The 16,385-nt window shown below is 32.8% G+C and overlaps 1 protein-coding gene across 1 annotated transcript; it reads right to left on the bottom strand.

Moving 5' to 3' along the window:
- Positions 1-1,647: 1,647 nt before the first annotated feature.
- LOC139527947 (uncharacterized) lies at positions 1,648-13,777 on the bottom strand. Its single transcript, XM_071323694.1, has 3 exons — positions 10,104-13,777; positions 2,391-2,680; positions 1,648-2,258 (listed from the first exon to the last, which is right to left on the bottom strand). Exons 1-3 carry the CDS (start codon positions 11,801-11,803, stop codon positions 1,792-1,794), a joined length of 2,457 nt encoding a protein of 818 aa, XP_071179795.1. The 5' UTR covers positions 11,804-13,777; the 3' UTR covers positions 1,648-1,791.
- Between the last annotated feature and the right edge of the window lie 2,608 nt (positions 13,778-16,385).

The following is a 16,385-nucleotide window of genomic DNA, read 5'->3' as shown; positions in this document are numbered from 1 at the left end:
GGTAAATGGGGAAATAAATTCTGAGACGAGTGTCTGTGGTACAACAGTCAACACCGTGTTATAATCTTAATCCCTCTTAAACAAAAAGGCATATAGACGAAGCACTTTATAAAAAATTGAAGACTGGAATACAAAAAATCACCATAGCACATTAACAGGTCATACATATCAAATAAACATACAAAGGAATATAGACAAAGCACATTATCAAAATTAGCCTTTATTATTACTTTCTAAATTAAATAACGAGAGTTGATGTCAAGCGATATCCAATTCTCATAAGTTTCGAAACCTATTTCTCTTACTGTCAACACTCTCATTGTGTTAAAGTAAAGAAAATCTGTGAATTGTTCATCTTGTCTTTTTGCACATGCAACACAGGCACTTGTCTCAGAATTTTCCCCCCCTATATACCTTAATATAACAATAATATATCATTACCATCTAATTCTATTGAGTACAAAAACTTGAGATCAGCGTTATTTCAACGAGCACACGTTTTAAAACTAATAGAGTCGGAGGTAGATAAATGCCATTTAGAAGGAGATATTTTAAGACTAATTGTACTCATTAGAACAGTTAGAATGTAATACAATTTGACAAGAAAAAGTCTCAGAGTTGTGTATATTATTGAATAAATCACATGTGTCCGTTGCCATGGATGAACTGAACATAGTCTTAACCTTTGAAAGTCATCAATGACCTAAAAATACGCCAATAATTCTGTAATCTCGTCTTATGATGCTGGATAAACCTATTAAATTAACACTAAGTCTGGAACGTACCCTTTCTAAAGTTATATCTTATTTTTGTTCATTATACCAGAGACATATAATACAATATTGTATTATATGTCTCTGATTATACAAAGTAGCGGTTTTTTAAGATCTTTCGATTGTCTCTGTTTTATAATAAACGTTAGAGAATATAGTTTGAATAGAAGTGTCAGTTTTCCCCTTGTAGGAGGACATTGCTAAATTTATATGACGAGTTCTTAACCCATTTTTTGCGATTTGAAAAAAAACTATAAAGTAGATAGAGATAAACTTCTTAAACAGAAAAAAAAATATCAGCAACATAAGATAAAACAGTTTTTAATCATGAATTATCCTTTATTTCACAACACTGCGAAAAATCCAACCCCAACAGCACGTTCATGTGCCTATCCCAACACATGAATATTGTGAGCAGACTTCTTTTATTTTTTATCAGATAACCATGTTTTAGTCTTTTTTTTATTAATTTTTGTAGACTGTTCAATTTTAGGGCTGCTCATAGGGTGTGGACATTTTTTCCCATTTTTAAACACCAAGTTGGTAATTTTGAGATGTCTAATTAGATTAATTTTAATGCTTTAATTGCTCTTCTTTTGACTTTTACCCGACATATTCTGTTTATAATGTGAATAATTGACTGATCTACCATAGTGATAACTTGGATTTTATTATGTTAATATAAACACTGACATTCATTTATATACATTTAGGAAAAATACACAGTTTTCTTAGATAATTTGATTTTGTTAAAAGATCAGTTTGTTTCTGTTACAAATGTTCATTTTTTTAGTTTTTTTTTCAAAATCACACCATCCATCAGCAGAGATTTTAAATGTATCACATACATGTAGCTATTAAATGAACCAAATGACTTTGTTTTTTTAGATATCAAATCAGATACATAGAATCACCGAAAGATGTTTTAAATAATGTACATATAGAATTATAAAGAAAACTTTACAATGTGAAGTTTAGCATCACATGATTCACCTTCTTTGGAACTACATCCCACCCATTATTGTCCCGTTATATCAATATCCAATGACATTGGATATATAATACCCTGATCCGCTATAACTTTACATGTCAGTAGAGCTCCCTGCTCGGAGAGAACATGTAAGACTTGTCGATGTGTATCACTGACTATAACATGTCCTACTGATGTTGTCACTATATCCGAAGGGCAGAATAGGTTGTAACCTGAATTAACCTGAGGATATCCCTGATAGTTCCATTTAACCTGTCCCTTCCTGTCCAGGACCACCACCCTCCCATCGTAATCAGATTTACTATCTATAACCAGTATATCACTGTGAACATTAGATGTAATTCTACAAGGAATAGTATAAAGCCTCTGTTTATCTTTATCATACTCGTATGAATGTTTTTGTTTCCCATCCATTCCAAAGATTATAACTTTCCTATAACTTTTGTCTGTCAGGTTATAAAAGCCACCCTTTTCCATGACACCTAGTATAATCTCTTTGTTTTAAGTGACATGTATGCAACGTGGACACAGTGGTGACAGAGACAGGAAAGGTTTGATTTCTCCTGTCTTTGTTGTTAACAAACTGACAACAGTACTGTTATACAAAGACAGGAGAATATCTTTACTTGCTGCCAATGACATATCTTCTTTCATCTCTTTTTCTCTAACATCTATTTTCTTCCTCGCATTGTTATATGATGAGTTACACATACCAGATGATGTTTTTAATTGTTTTGACTCGTTTTCACAGAACCATAAATCCTTTGAAAGTCGTGCTTGAGTGTTCACTATAATAAAATCACAGCCATCCTTAATTTCTTCTAGTTCATGCTCTCTATGAATCTTGTTTATACAATCTTCACAGATAAGTTCACAACACTCAAGGCAGTACTTTATATAATCCTTCTTTTTATGCCTGTCACAAGGAATGTGTTCTGTTACAATATGAGTTGGAGTACCCGGATAATCCTGAGTTGACCGAATACTTATAATCTCATGTCTAACAGTAGTCTGCACATTTAAATGATTTCTATTGCACTTTTCGCACATGTATTTTTGACATTGCACTCATCTATACTGAATGTTAGTGTCAGTCTCACAAAGGTCACATCTCTTTTGTACTTGAGCTCGTCTTGCAGATTGTGGACGTGGTGCATAGGCCATATTGTTCAGTGGTCTAGTTCCAAAATATAAACATCATAAATAATTTATAACGACTAATTCAAATTTTGTTTTAGTATCTCACAGAGGAGATTGAATAGCATTGCAAGTAGTCATTTTAGTTTATATAACAAGGATAGCTTAGCGATAAAAATGTCCAAAAAACATTATAAGGGTAGTCAATTTTTTTTTTCGGGAAGAAAAAGCATGTAATGATTGATATTTTCTGAACTAAATCTAATAATTGAAGTTTATGCTATGCTTTTCTCTTTGTAAGAATTAGGTCAAATGTTTTTTTTATACTTAAATATCTTCTCACTTAAATAGCTTAAAAAGAAAAAAAAATTTATCAACTCTTTTTTTAAACATGGCATAACCCATCATTAACTCTCCTATACATAATTTTTGTAGATGAAATTTCATTTAAGTTGACGTAGAATATTAATTCAATTTAAAATTGAAAATTTGCCAAGCTTTAATACAAAAAGCCATTTTCCTTTCTCTACATTTAGTACAAAATTGTGTTTATTGAATAGTTTTAACATATACTGAGCAAAAAAGTTTAGCAACACTTTTTTTTTCATTTTTGTTGTTGTTTCTGCCAAAAAAAAATAATAAACATCATTGATATAATACTAAGGTCTACCTGAAATTTTAAACAGTCGTACTTTTTTCCGGGTGATTGATTTCGCGCCTTTTCAGCTTTGCACTTGTAATTGATGTTTTACCTTCTGTACCTGTACTTTTAAAACGAAATTTGAAATTTGTTTTTTACTAACGTTCAGAGACACACCATTGGTAAGAAAAACACATAAACTTTAGAAAAAATTGCATGGGGCGTCAACCAGGCCTCCCCGAAAATGACCGTTAGACAGCTCTTGGAATGGTTGATGCCGACGTAGTCTCGATTTAATGTGTATAAGTCAACAGTTTAGAGACTAACAAACAGATATCGACAAATTGCAACTGCACAGGATAGACCGAAATCTGGCAGACCCAAAAAACTAACACCGAGGGAGGAGCACTTCCTTCGCTTAACGTGAACACGTGACAAGTTTATTTCGGCCACAAGAGTAGTGCATAGACTAAGGGAAGCTACTGGGGTGCTTTAAAATTGCCAATCCTTCATTTATGTACGTGGAGTACGCACAATAAATTGATTTTGAATAACACTTTACTCATTTCCGAATTTTGACCCTATTGTACTCCATACCAAGAAATCCCTAGTGATTGTGAGTGATAAACATGCATGTTGCTTCTTACATGTCATAACATTTGATTATTATTAAAATTTTATATTTTTGTTGCAAAACTTTTTTGCCTCAGTATAGTTATGTACAAATCTTTCATAATGACTTCCCAAATATATCCTTCAATGGTATCCTTTGCATGTAGTAAAATCCAAAGGGTTAAATTCATAATGTGTAAACTCTTTAATAAACCACTCATAAACTTAAAAGGAATTTCATGTGGATTTTGCAAATCATCAAAACCAAACCTAAGAACGGATGTACTTTTAATTTTATGTTAAGATTTAAATTTTGAATATATATGTTGAACTTTAAAATTGAGAGTACAAAATACAGTTTTTTTATTATGCTTTTTTGTATTATAGAAGGTACAGAAATGGTAGCTTATATTGAATATCAGTATCGTTTCTTGACGGTCCCAAAGATTTATGTAGTATACATGGTACAACTTTCTGTCAGAAAAAGATCATAATAAAGAGATTGGTATAAACAAATATCTGGAAACACAACACTTTTTGATAGGCCCTTATTGTATTATACTAGTAATTTATATGCGATATGCATTGATATGATACAAGGAAAATGCTATTTAATCTTACATTAAAATTGTTAATAAATATAATTTAAATGTATTTATGGTCTCTATTCAGCCTACTAAATCATACTATTTATGTTTATGAAAGTAATGAACTTTATATGTTTTTATTAAAAAAGGAACTAAGGTTATTGGTATTTGATATTAGAACACTTTATTTAAATAATAAATCATTATCAATTTCGAAATCAAATGAAAAATACAATTTGTTTGCCTCAAATTGACTTTAAATCATTAATATGTAACATAATAAAACTTCTCAAGCAAAAAAAAAAAAAAAATTCAAATTTATTTGGAAAAGACTCCCATTTTGGAAAAACATTTATTTAAAATATTTTATCAATGTTAACATTTTGTATATTTTATTAATTGTTTGTTTTGCAGTTTTTCAAATAAAAAATTGTAATTTAATGAATCGCATAGTTGATATGATAGCAAATCTTTTATTCATAATTTCAAGAAATCACCAAATCCTTAAACATTTTCAATACAGTAATATATGCACCAATAAATTACTCAATGATACACATTCAAGGTTTAAATCTGTAAATGCAACTATTGTTCTATGATTTTTATTGTTTCGCCTGCGAAAAAAGGCACATTATGCGAAACATAGTGATTACTATAGCTGCGTAAACTGTTAGTATAAAGCTTCTTTTTCAGAGGGCAGAAGATCTTAATTTAGAACTGTTCATAAAAAAAAATCTGACATGTGACTGTACCCACTCGTCTTATATTTGTAATCCCTCTGGCCATGTTATTACTTGGGATCTAAACATAATTCAACATGGAAAATCTCAAAAAGGTGATTTCTCAAGGTCCAAAGTTTAGAGAAACCCAACACATCATCGAATGGAACCATAAGTTTAAAATAATTATAGATTCCACTGAGAACTACGCCAGAAAATGGGCTAAACGAGAAGAATTTGAACAGGACACTTTGTCAAAATTGGTCAAAACAATGAGGTCTGTGAATAAACTTCGAAATCATAAGTTGAAAAACTGATAATGATCTACTAAAGTCTGTTTTTAGAGACAAAGAAGCTGTGAAATGTCTTCCATCTCCTCAAGAAAAATATGTGGTTGTTCATGAGACAAAGCTTCAAATTTTTGAAATAGTGTGTTTGTATGTGAATCGTACTACTACAAGTGCTGTGTCAATATAATTTTTTTTTTATGCGACTGTCATATAAGTGACAGGTTAAATAAAGGCAACAGTAGTATACCGCTGTTCGAAACTCATAAATCGATAGAAAAAAACAAATCCGGGTTACAAACTAAAACTAAGGGAAACGCATTTTATATAAGAGAAGAACAACGACTCAACATCAAAATGTAACACACACAGAAACAGGTAGCTATAAACCCAGGTTTAAACCAGCATTTTCTACATAAGAAAATGTCTGTACCAAATCAAGAATATTACATTTGTTATCCATTCAGTTGATGTGTTTGAGCTTTGTATTTTGTTATTTGATTAGGAACTTTTTTTTTTATCGAAGTTCAGTATTTTTGTGATTTTACTTTTTTTGTAAAAGAATTAGAAATAAATGAGGTAATCCTATATACCAAAACATCTTTTTACAAGGATGATAAATTATTAAGTCCTTCATTGCTTCAATGAACATTACATAGAATGGCAAATCAGTGGACCTACCTTGTTTTCCATTTACCTAAGCTTCACCAAATTCAATACAAACAACGGTGCATTGCCAGCTCATCTGCATGTTCTAAGGTAACTTCTCTTCAATTGTTCATTAGATTGACACACATTCTGTCTGCAGTGAAAGAGGTCTTCATAAATACTGTGAAACTGTTTACTTGCGTAGTGGTTTTATGGATTCTAAAAAAAAATTAAAAAACTACTGGATAATTTGAAATCTCGCTCTTTCTCTGAAATTCGATCTATCAAAACTTTATGATTTTTCAACCCTGTATACCCCCATTTCGGATGTAAAATCGAAAAATCAAATAAAAGAAATAATTCACAATTCTTTTCAATAGAAAGATTGTAGCATACGCTATAAATGTATTGCTTTGGCATACCATACGTCAAATTTTGTGTATAGTGAAAAATGCTACAAAGAGGAATAAGAGTTCCAGTATCCTGGGGTTACTTATTGACAACATATTTTTTCATTTTGGAGGTAGCTTTTTTTTTTTAACAAACTGTGCTAATTTTCTCCTTGCATTTCCCAGCTATTTTTACATTCAAGAGCTGGTAGCTGCTACTCATCAGACTTTATAAAATGTAAGCAGTGTCTGAGCAATTATAGTTGATGAACCAGGGTTATGTCAAAGAACGTCTCGTTCTTCATGTTCTTAAAAAGAAGTTCACCGGAAGATAAAATGAACGTGTTTTATAATTATTCAGTATCAATTTCACAAATTATACATGACGGTCTTGAATTATAGATCCTAGGTACTGACGTTTGTTAACATACATCTTAATTACGTGTGATAGTGCTCTTTTATTTGATTTTGTATATATTTACCTTTACGATTTAGTTTTTTTTTTTGTAATATACTTTTAGCGTAACTCAGTACTTATACGTTCCGTCATTGTGGGATTGTGCTATAACATATGTTTGTAATCTTTTCTTTCATTTTTGCGCATGTGCTTTGTCTATACATCTTTTGTTTGTCTTTGTTGACATATGTCTTTGTTTTTATAATGAGTAAAATTATAACACAGTGTTGACTGATGTACCCTTTTTTGACAATTTTACCTATTATGTCTGTTTATTTTGTTGTTGTCAATATAAGGGAATTTTATGGGACTGTCATAAACATGGGAGGTTTAGCAAGCTATGAAACCAGTTTTGATCCACCCTTTTTTGCATAAGAAAATGCCTGTACCAAGTCAAGAATATGACAGCTGTTTCCATTCATTTGATGTGGTATGAGCTATTGATTTTGCCATTATGCTACGAAATTCTCGTGAATCATATGTCCTTTGTTTTGATCTCATTTTTTGTATGGTTCAGCAACTACTTAAAATTCTCACGCAATACGAGTAATAAGATTACTATATTTGGTATATTAGTTCCTTGCAACGTCTTCATGTCCTTCATACAGAGATCACCTGACCTCGACCTTATTTCATGGATCAGTGATCAAGGTTAAAGTTACATGATTAGGTCTGTTTCTCAAATACTATAAGCAGTAGTTCAACTATATTTCTAATTAGTATATTAAATGATTGGAATGGTTTCATGTCAATCTAGCAGGTTTCATCTGACATTGACCACATTTTCATGGTTCATTGGTCAATGTTATATTTTTGACGGTTGGTCTGTTTTTCAAAGACTATGGTCAATAGGTCAAATACGTTTGGTGAATGGAATGATTGTAAAGTTTACAAGTCTGTCTTGAAGGTATAATCTTACCTCATTTATATGGTTTCTTGTCAATGTTAAGATTTTGTGTTTTTGCCCATTTTCCAATTATAGCAAACACAAAAGTCAACTATAATTTGTATGTAAAAACTTGTTAGGTGTATATGTCTGTCTGACTTCATTGTCAGACCTTTAGAAATGTTAAGTTTCTGTTCAGCTTTTAGTAAAACCTTTATCTTTAAGACTTGCAATATAAAATCGATGGTTAGAAAAGCAGACGAAACATTTCAGCAAGTGCACTCTTCTTTATATAAAAAAGTTACAGTTCTCTAATATTAAAAGGAAGTGACGTAACCAAGTTAATCTTCGTGGTGTGAACAAACATGATTGATGGTTTCAATGTTTCCAAGTTACATTCATTACTGAAGGAAAATTAATGTATGGTATCTTCATCTGTAAACAAATATAAAAGGTCATGGATTTTTGCTCATTGTTGAAGGCCGTACGGTAGTTGTCAACTTATACGTCATTTGATATCTGGTGGAGAGTTGTCTCGGTTGCAATCATAGCATATCTTCTTTTAGATATGAAAATAACTTTGATTTTACGTCCTATCAATTTATTCATGTGTAGTGAGTTTTCTCATTATCTAGGAATTAAAAAAAATGAAAAGATTTAAAAGGATTTGAAAGGGTTGGATAATTGCCAATGTTTTATATGCTATAATCGATGGATACAGGTTCTACTCTTATTGTGTGTGTCCAAAACCTCTTTTCAGTTTTTCTTAACGATGCTATTTTCGTTGTACATGGAATAATATATAACATCGTTTTCCGATAAATTAAGAGGCTATTCTTGAACAATATAAAGTAACTATTACACCTACTTACACTTTCCCCAACTTGGAAACCAATCATGCTCTAGTACAAGAAAAGTATTCAGAAAGACCATTTCGTGCAATTATGGAGACTACTGGGATCATTTATAGAGACAACTTGGACCGTCCTTTATCGTCGTCATTAAAATGCGATAGGTCAGATACACTACAAATATGTTGTTTTTTCTATGGTCTGGTTGTTGTCTCTTTGGCACATTCCCCATTTCCATTCTCAATTTTATGTTCTTGTATTTATACTCTGTTAAATAAGACATGAGGCCATGATGCTGTGTTATTTTATCGATTTGAAAACATGTTTTGAAGACATCGGAGAATGTATGTGGAGACCATTTGGTCAAAAATATAGAAGCATATTAGATCGTCCTATAAATCATGATAGTTGGGTTTTTTTCTACTGATTTGAAAATCATATCTTGAAGACAAATGGGACCATCAATAGAGACAGCTTACTCTGCTCGGTCTTCAATAATGAGATAAATTCTATAGACAGATATTTAAGGCTTCAGAAAATATGATTATCAGCACTTTAGCTACCTCTCACTTTACTTCCCCAACACACCTTTTAATACGATTTGAGGGCCGTCACTTTTGTGTTGACATGACTTATCATTGATATATTCATAATTATGAATTAACTGTTTATAAAGCTTTGAATTTTTCGAAATACTCATGATTGTCTGCATAAGGAATAGATTACCTTAGCAGTATTTGGCACATCCTATCGGACGTTTGAGTCTTCAATGCTCTTCCAGTCACCGATGAGTCTTTTATAGACGAAACACGCGTCTGGCGTACGAAATTTTAATGCCGGTATACTGATAATTTCGGTTTTAATAAGTTTTTTTTTAAGATAATGGTAGCTTTCCACAACATGCACAATACATTCGGTAAAACATCCAGTTTTTCTTAAATCTTGAATTTTGATAAAAATCATATTGTTTCTTTCGCCAATATGCATGGTTTGATTTTTTTTTTATAATTATCTATCAATAGTTATGGCAAGTGATTTGATTACTCCACACATGTGATTGAAAGGACTTTATTTCAAAAATATAAAATCAGAGACAGATAATCTTTAAATGTACATTAAGAACTACGTCGAAAACTTCACAATGTGAAGGTTAGCATCACATGTTTTAATATCTCCAGATTCACACCCCACCCATAATTGTCCGCTGGTATCAATGTCCAGTGACCATGGGTATATTATCCCCTGATCTTCCATAAACGTACATGTCAGTAGATCTCCCTGTCCTGACAGAACATGTAGTGCATGTATGAAAACATCACACACTATTACATGTCCAACTGACGTTGACACTATATCCAAAGGGTTGAATAGTTTCTCTCCTGAATTAATTTGAAGATTTCCCTGATATATCCACTTTATATGTCCCACTTTGTCCAAAACCACCACTCTCCCTTCATGACTAGATTTACTATCTATAACCAGTATGTCATTGTTTTCGTTAGATGTAATCCTCTCAGGAAACGTAAATAGTCTCCGTTTATGTTTATTATATTCGTATGATTGTTTTTTTTTACCATCCATCCCAAAGATTATAAGTTTCCTACAACTTTTGTCTGTTAGCTTGAAACTCACACCAACCTCCTTAACACTGAGTATGATCTCATTACATTTAGTGACATGTATACCAATTGGTATCAGTGGTGATACAGACAGGAACGGTTTGATTTCCCCTGTATCTGTTGTTAACAAGTTGACATCAGTGCTGTCTATAGAAGACAGGAGAATATCTTTACTTGCTATAAGTGAAATGTCAAAAGCCCGAGCTGAAATGTTCTTCACAGTTCTTATGTTGTCATCAATGTTTATCTTACTTAGAGTATTTTCTTGAAAATTAGAGATCCATGCTGTTTTGTGATCCAGTGTTAACAGTCTATCTACGCTTTTAAATTCTGTATTATAACTCTTGACGACTTTCAAGTCAATTTTGGATTGGTCCTTTTTAATTGGTTGGGACTGAAGTGATCCAAATAAGACTGACGGAGTTATGTCCCCTTGAATGAAATCAATAGCCTGATGTGGAAATTGATTGAACTCTAAACAAGGAAGGTTATTATTAATATCTCTTATGGTTGTTATAATTTTGTCTGCTCTGTTATTCTCCTTTGATTTTTTTAATTCTGATTTTTTGTCTCTTAAAATTTCTTTGATTTCTTTAATTTTCTTTTCAGATGTTTTTCTCTGTTTCTCGACATTGCATTTATTGGTTTCTAATTGAGCACGTAAATGATTCACATATTTTTTAATTGCTTCATTTATCTCTTTTTCTCTTACTTCTATTTTCTTTTTTGCGTTGTCATAGGATAAGCTACACATTTGACTAAGTCTTTGTAATTGTTTTGACTCACTTTCACAGAACCTCAAATCTTTGGAAAGTCTAGCTTGAGTCATCATGATAACATCATCACAGCCTTCATTTATTTCCTCTAGTTGATGCTCTCTGTGAGTCTTATCAATACAATCTTCACAAACAAGTTCAAAACAATCAAGGCAGCACTTTACACATACCTTCTTTTTATGTGTGTCACAAGGAATGTTTTGTGTTACCATAAAAGTTTGGGTGTCCTGAGCATCCTGGTAAGACCGTAAATTTATAATCTCGTGTTTGTCAGAGGTTTGCACATTTAGATGAATTTTATTACATTTCTCACACATGTATTTTTGACACTGTACGCATCTGTATTGAATTTTTGTGTCAGTCTCACAAAGTTCACATTTTTTCTGTACTTGAGCTTTTCTGACTGATAGTGGACGCAGTGCATAGGCCATATTAAACAACGGTCAAAGTCTACAGCATCAAAGTAATCCTATACCATAGTCTGGCAAACTTTTAAGTTATGTTTGAATGTTAACTGCCTGGATATGGCCTCTGATATGCAGTCATCATTTCAGAAATAAAATTTATCACAACTGTAGCTAAGGTATAACATATGAAGATTAGTGGAGTATTATGAGGGGAGGAAGGGTATGTTAAATTTGATTATCAATAATTAAATGATGATGTTATGAAGTGATGTTTATTAATTCCTTTGTAAAATTGATGTTAAATATTTTTATTCAAATAAGTAACCATTTATAAAAATTTTGTAGCTTAAATATTAAATTCTCTTCAAAGTATTCATTTTTTAAACATGGCTTAACCCATTATTTTAATTAATTATACATGTATTACGTATTATCGTTTTTTTTAAAGCATTCAGGTATACCCTTATCTATTGGTTATAAATTTCAAACCTATATATTATTCCACAAGTGACAGAATTAAAACTGTTTAACATTTACTGATAGGTAAACACCAAAGCGGAAAAGATAACATAAGTCTATGTTGATTTTGTGAACAATCCAATGATGAAGTAAACGTAATTCATAAGTATGTTGTTTGTTCCAAATGAAAAGATTCATTTAATGTGTATTTGCAATAACTAGTTACTTTTTGTTTCGCTGGCAGTATGCGAGACATAGGGATTACTTTCCGATGGCAGCAGCGGATTACACTATTTGCATAAGGCTTTATATTTCAGAAGGTAGAATGCTTCATCCCTTGTATTCATATGACTTATGTTACAAATTTTTTGTCTGAAATAGGTCCATTCTCCTTGACCTCATTTTCATGGTTCAGCGACTGCTTGCACAAATGTATAGTATGTTTGTCAAGTGAAAAATACACTTTTAATCAGTAATAGGTCAAATATATTTGGTACATGGGATACTTGCATGGTCTACATGTCCGTCAAATAGGGTTCATCTGACCTCGATCGTTCATAGCTTTGAAAGTCACTGGATAAAGTCAACAAAACTAAGTTAAGCTTTACGATGGTTTATATATAACTTCTTCAATAGTGCAAAACATTAATTACAATAAAAGTTCAACGGTAAATATTCCGGAAAGATACAACAAATAAATGTTCTATACTAAACACAATGAATGTCACTGTAAATGCACGGCGTCCGTACAGCTTGACCGCTGGTATCCAACTGACCATTTACATAGAAATAATATAAAATGAATTGCGTAATCTTACTTAATCATAACTACATGTGCTAATGAAATTTGTCACGTAATGCTGTAAACGAATAATACAATTAAAAACATATATACGATAACAAGAAATAGACAATGCTAGGATTAAAATGGATTATCTTCTTAAATTATAAGCTGACAATTTTGAGAACAATAGTTTCTTGCTTTTAGATAAAGTTTGAATGTCCACGAAATAATCAAAGCGGAAAATATCGCTGTCACATCAGCATCAAATTTATCATCATCTCCAGAAAAAACAACCCACCCATAATTGTTCCCTTGTACCAATATTGAGGGAGGTTGGATAATAATATCCTGATCCTCCATTACCCTACACCTCAGTACATCTCGCTCTTATAGAACACGAGAGGCAAGTCTGTTTGGATCACAAACTAGAATATCTCCTACTGATGTGGTTACTATATAGATATTGGTAGATGTGGTATGAGTGTCAATGAGACAACTCTCCATCGAAGTCACAATTTGTAAAAGTAAACCATCATAGGTCATAGTACGGAGCCTTGGTTCACACCGAACAGCAAGCTATAAAGGGCCCCAAAAATTACTAGTGTAAAAACATTCAAACTGGAAAACCAACGGTCTAATCTATATAAAAAAAACGAGAAACGAGAAACACTTATGTACCGCATCAACAAACGAACTACTGAACATCAGGTTCCTGACTTAGGACAGGTGCAAACAAATGTAGGGGGTTTAAACGTTTTAATAGGTACCAACCTTCACCCTTACCTGAAACAACATCAAAACATAGAAAGACACACTATAAAATACCAATTGAAATGGCTGGACTCAATCAAAAGACATATTAACACAAGTGAACATATACTGAACGAATAAGTTTGATCTATGACACACTGTAAATACAATGTAAATGATATGTCTGTAATAGTGTGTTCTTGATGAATTGGCATGTGAATAATAGGTCCATTTAACCTTTCCCTCTCCGCCAATCATAATTAGACTGTTTTTGTTTCCCATCAATCCCAAAGATGATAATTTGTCTTTAACTTTTGTCAGTTAGTCTCCTCCATGACACCCCGTATAATATCGTTGTTTTAGTGACAAGTGAGTCAGTTGGATACAGTGTTGACACAGACTGGACAGTTTTCAGCTCTGCTGTTTTTGTTGTCAACAGAATGACTCCAGTACAGTCAGACAAAGACAGGAGAATATCTTTACTCACTGTTAGGGACATGTCGAAACTAGAAGCGAGATGTCCTTCGCAGTTTTTATTATGTAGTTACATCAAAGTTGGAAATCTATATTGTTTTGTTATCCAGTGGTAATAGTCCGTTCAGTCAATCTGGAAGGTTGGTTAATACCTATAATAGGGGAGGTCTATCTCATTGTTGTGTTAGGTATACTTGTTTACCTTTGGATAAAATAATGCCTATTTATTTATTTTCAGTTTTTTATGCCTAGGTCACATATTCACGGATCACCTCGCCGGATCCACTACGGATCAAATCTCACGGATGATCCCGCGGAAATGCAGTTTCCGTAGTCCGATACGGATGCGCAACAGTTTGACTACGGGTGTTGACGTTACTACCACGGACAAGGGTCATTTGGCGACATGAGTGATACGGGTTCTTACGGTGAGACACGGTTTAGTACGCAACGACACGTGTCGGGGCGTATGTACTGGGGAAAAACAGCGGTTTGCTGCGGTATAAGTAAGGGTTAATAAGGGTTAGTACGAATGAGAAAGGTCTGAAACGGAATAGTACGAACCGCCACATTTTCTAAAAGCTGTTAATCTTTTCTTTACTTAAAGCTTGGGATTTATCATTACTTTATGGCAGTGAATCGTAGATTTTTGTTTTGTTTTGTTATAAATACATTATTTATCTGTTTGTCTGTACCATGTGTTGTTCTTCGTAATCCTCGGACCAACGACATGTAGCAATTCTTAATTATTTGAGACTAATATTACAAAGTCCTTGAATGTAACTGGATTTTCCGCACAAAATTCAGTCATGAGGAGCTCCTACTGGTCATGGATAGGTATCTTTCTACTCTGTCTCTGGTCACCTCTACGTCTGCCATCAAGTAGCTCAACCACTGTCCTATCATTTTTTGCTATATCAATATCCTATTCCAGCCAACTAATTACAAGAAGCAGTTGTTGATCATTCATGTTGGATAATGTTATGTATACCTCAACGGCAAGACACAGAATACCTTGGACCCTATAATTAGGGAGTATTTATACAGATTCCTTATGTCAGTTTGTCGTGAACCGTAATATTCCGATCTTGTCGTGTTGTAACGTAGTATACAGTAACAGACTGTCAGAACCCTGGCTGATCTCTAGCTATCCGCATTGCATCGTAATGAAATCGTGCCATTCCGTGGCAAACTCGTAACAAATCGTATTGTATTCTTAAAAATACGTGGTGTAACCGTACTAGTACGTAGTTCTCCAGAACTAACCATAGTAATCATTCGGGCCTACGACTAAGTACGGGTTAATACGGTTTTGATAGGGACTAAACGGATTTGTACGTCCTTATACGGTTTAGTAAGGTTTACTGCGGTTGTTTGATTCGGGGTCTGCGCATGCTAAAAAATTGTCAAGGATATACAAGTACTGTTACGTATGACTACGGCTACAATACGGAAATCTACGGACTAATACAGATTGCCACGAATGATGCCGGATCGTATCCGTAGCTAATCTGTCGCCAAATCCGTGAATGTGTGACCTAGGCATTTCAGGCCAAATCATTCATTTTCAAAAGATGTCACACCCAGATAATTTTTTCTGATGTTTGGTAAATCTGTTTTTGCTTGTTCTCCTAGAGGTTCCGTACGTGGCAGAATTTAAGGCAAATTTCAGTTGAAATGTCTCTTCTAGAGCTGCTCAAGGATTAAACCGACTATGCATTGTATCTGAGGACCACTGAAGAATTGTAAGCATATAAGGTAGATCAAAATAAAGTTGGTCCTGTTTATCTACAACACTTATGTTTCAAAATTCCTGTTATGCCAAAGTGAAGGTATATTTATTTTACGGTTACTTAAATTAGCTCTAACTATATATGTCAATTCGATCAATTTTGAGAACAATGTTGACTGTATACACTGGTGGAACTAAAGATGCATAATTATTTTTTCTGTTATACCAGTTAATGTTTTCATGATATTGATATTCTTGGGTTGCTAGATAAAATCAATTCCTCTGAATTTAACTTATATAAATCAGATGCAAATATGCCTAAATAATCAAACTTGAAACCATTCAAGATAGAATCACCATAAATTGAAAAATCTCATTTAACCATGTGTTGTGTTATTAGCATTTTT

This window comes from Mytilus edulis, chromosome 1 (genome assembly GCF_963676685.1).
Source record: "Mytilus edulis chromosome 1, xbMytEdul2.2, whole genome shotgun sequence".
Taxonomy (NCBI): Eukaryota; Metazoa; Mollusca; class Bivalvia; order Mytilida; family Mytilidae; genus Mytilus; species Mytilus edulis.
This window is presented reverse-complemented; position numbering and strand designations above follow the sequence as displayed.

What these genes read in the sequence shown, in the direction of transcription:
- LOC139527947 (XM_071323694.1), bottom strand. Translation starts at nt 11,803, where the DNA reads ATGGCCTATGCACTGCGTCCACTATCAGTCAGAAAAGCTCAAGTACAG. An exon ending in CACATTGTGAAGTTTTCGAC is followed by an intron (nt 2,681 to 10,103) that starts GTAGTTCTTAAT and finishes TCCTTGTGACAG; the next exon opens with GCATAAAAAGAAGGATTATA. An exon ending in AGATATGTCATTGGCAGCAA is followed by an intron (nt 2,259 to 2,390) that starts GTAAAGATATTC and finishes CTTAAAACAAAG; the next exon opens with AGATTATACTAGGTGTCATG.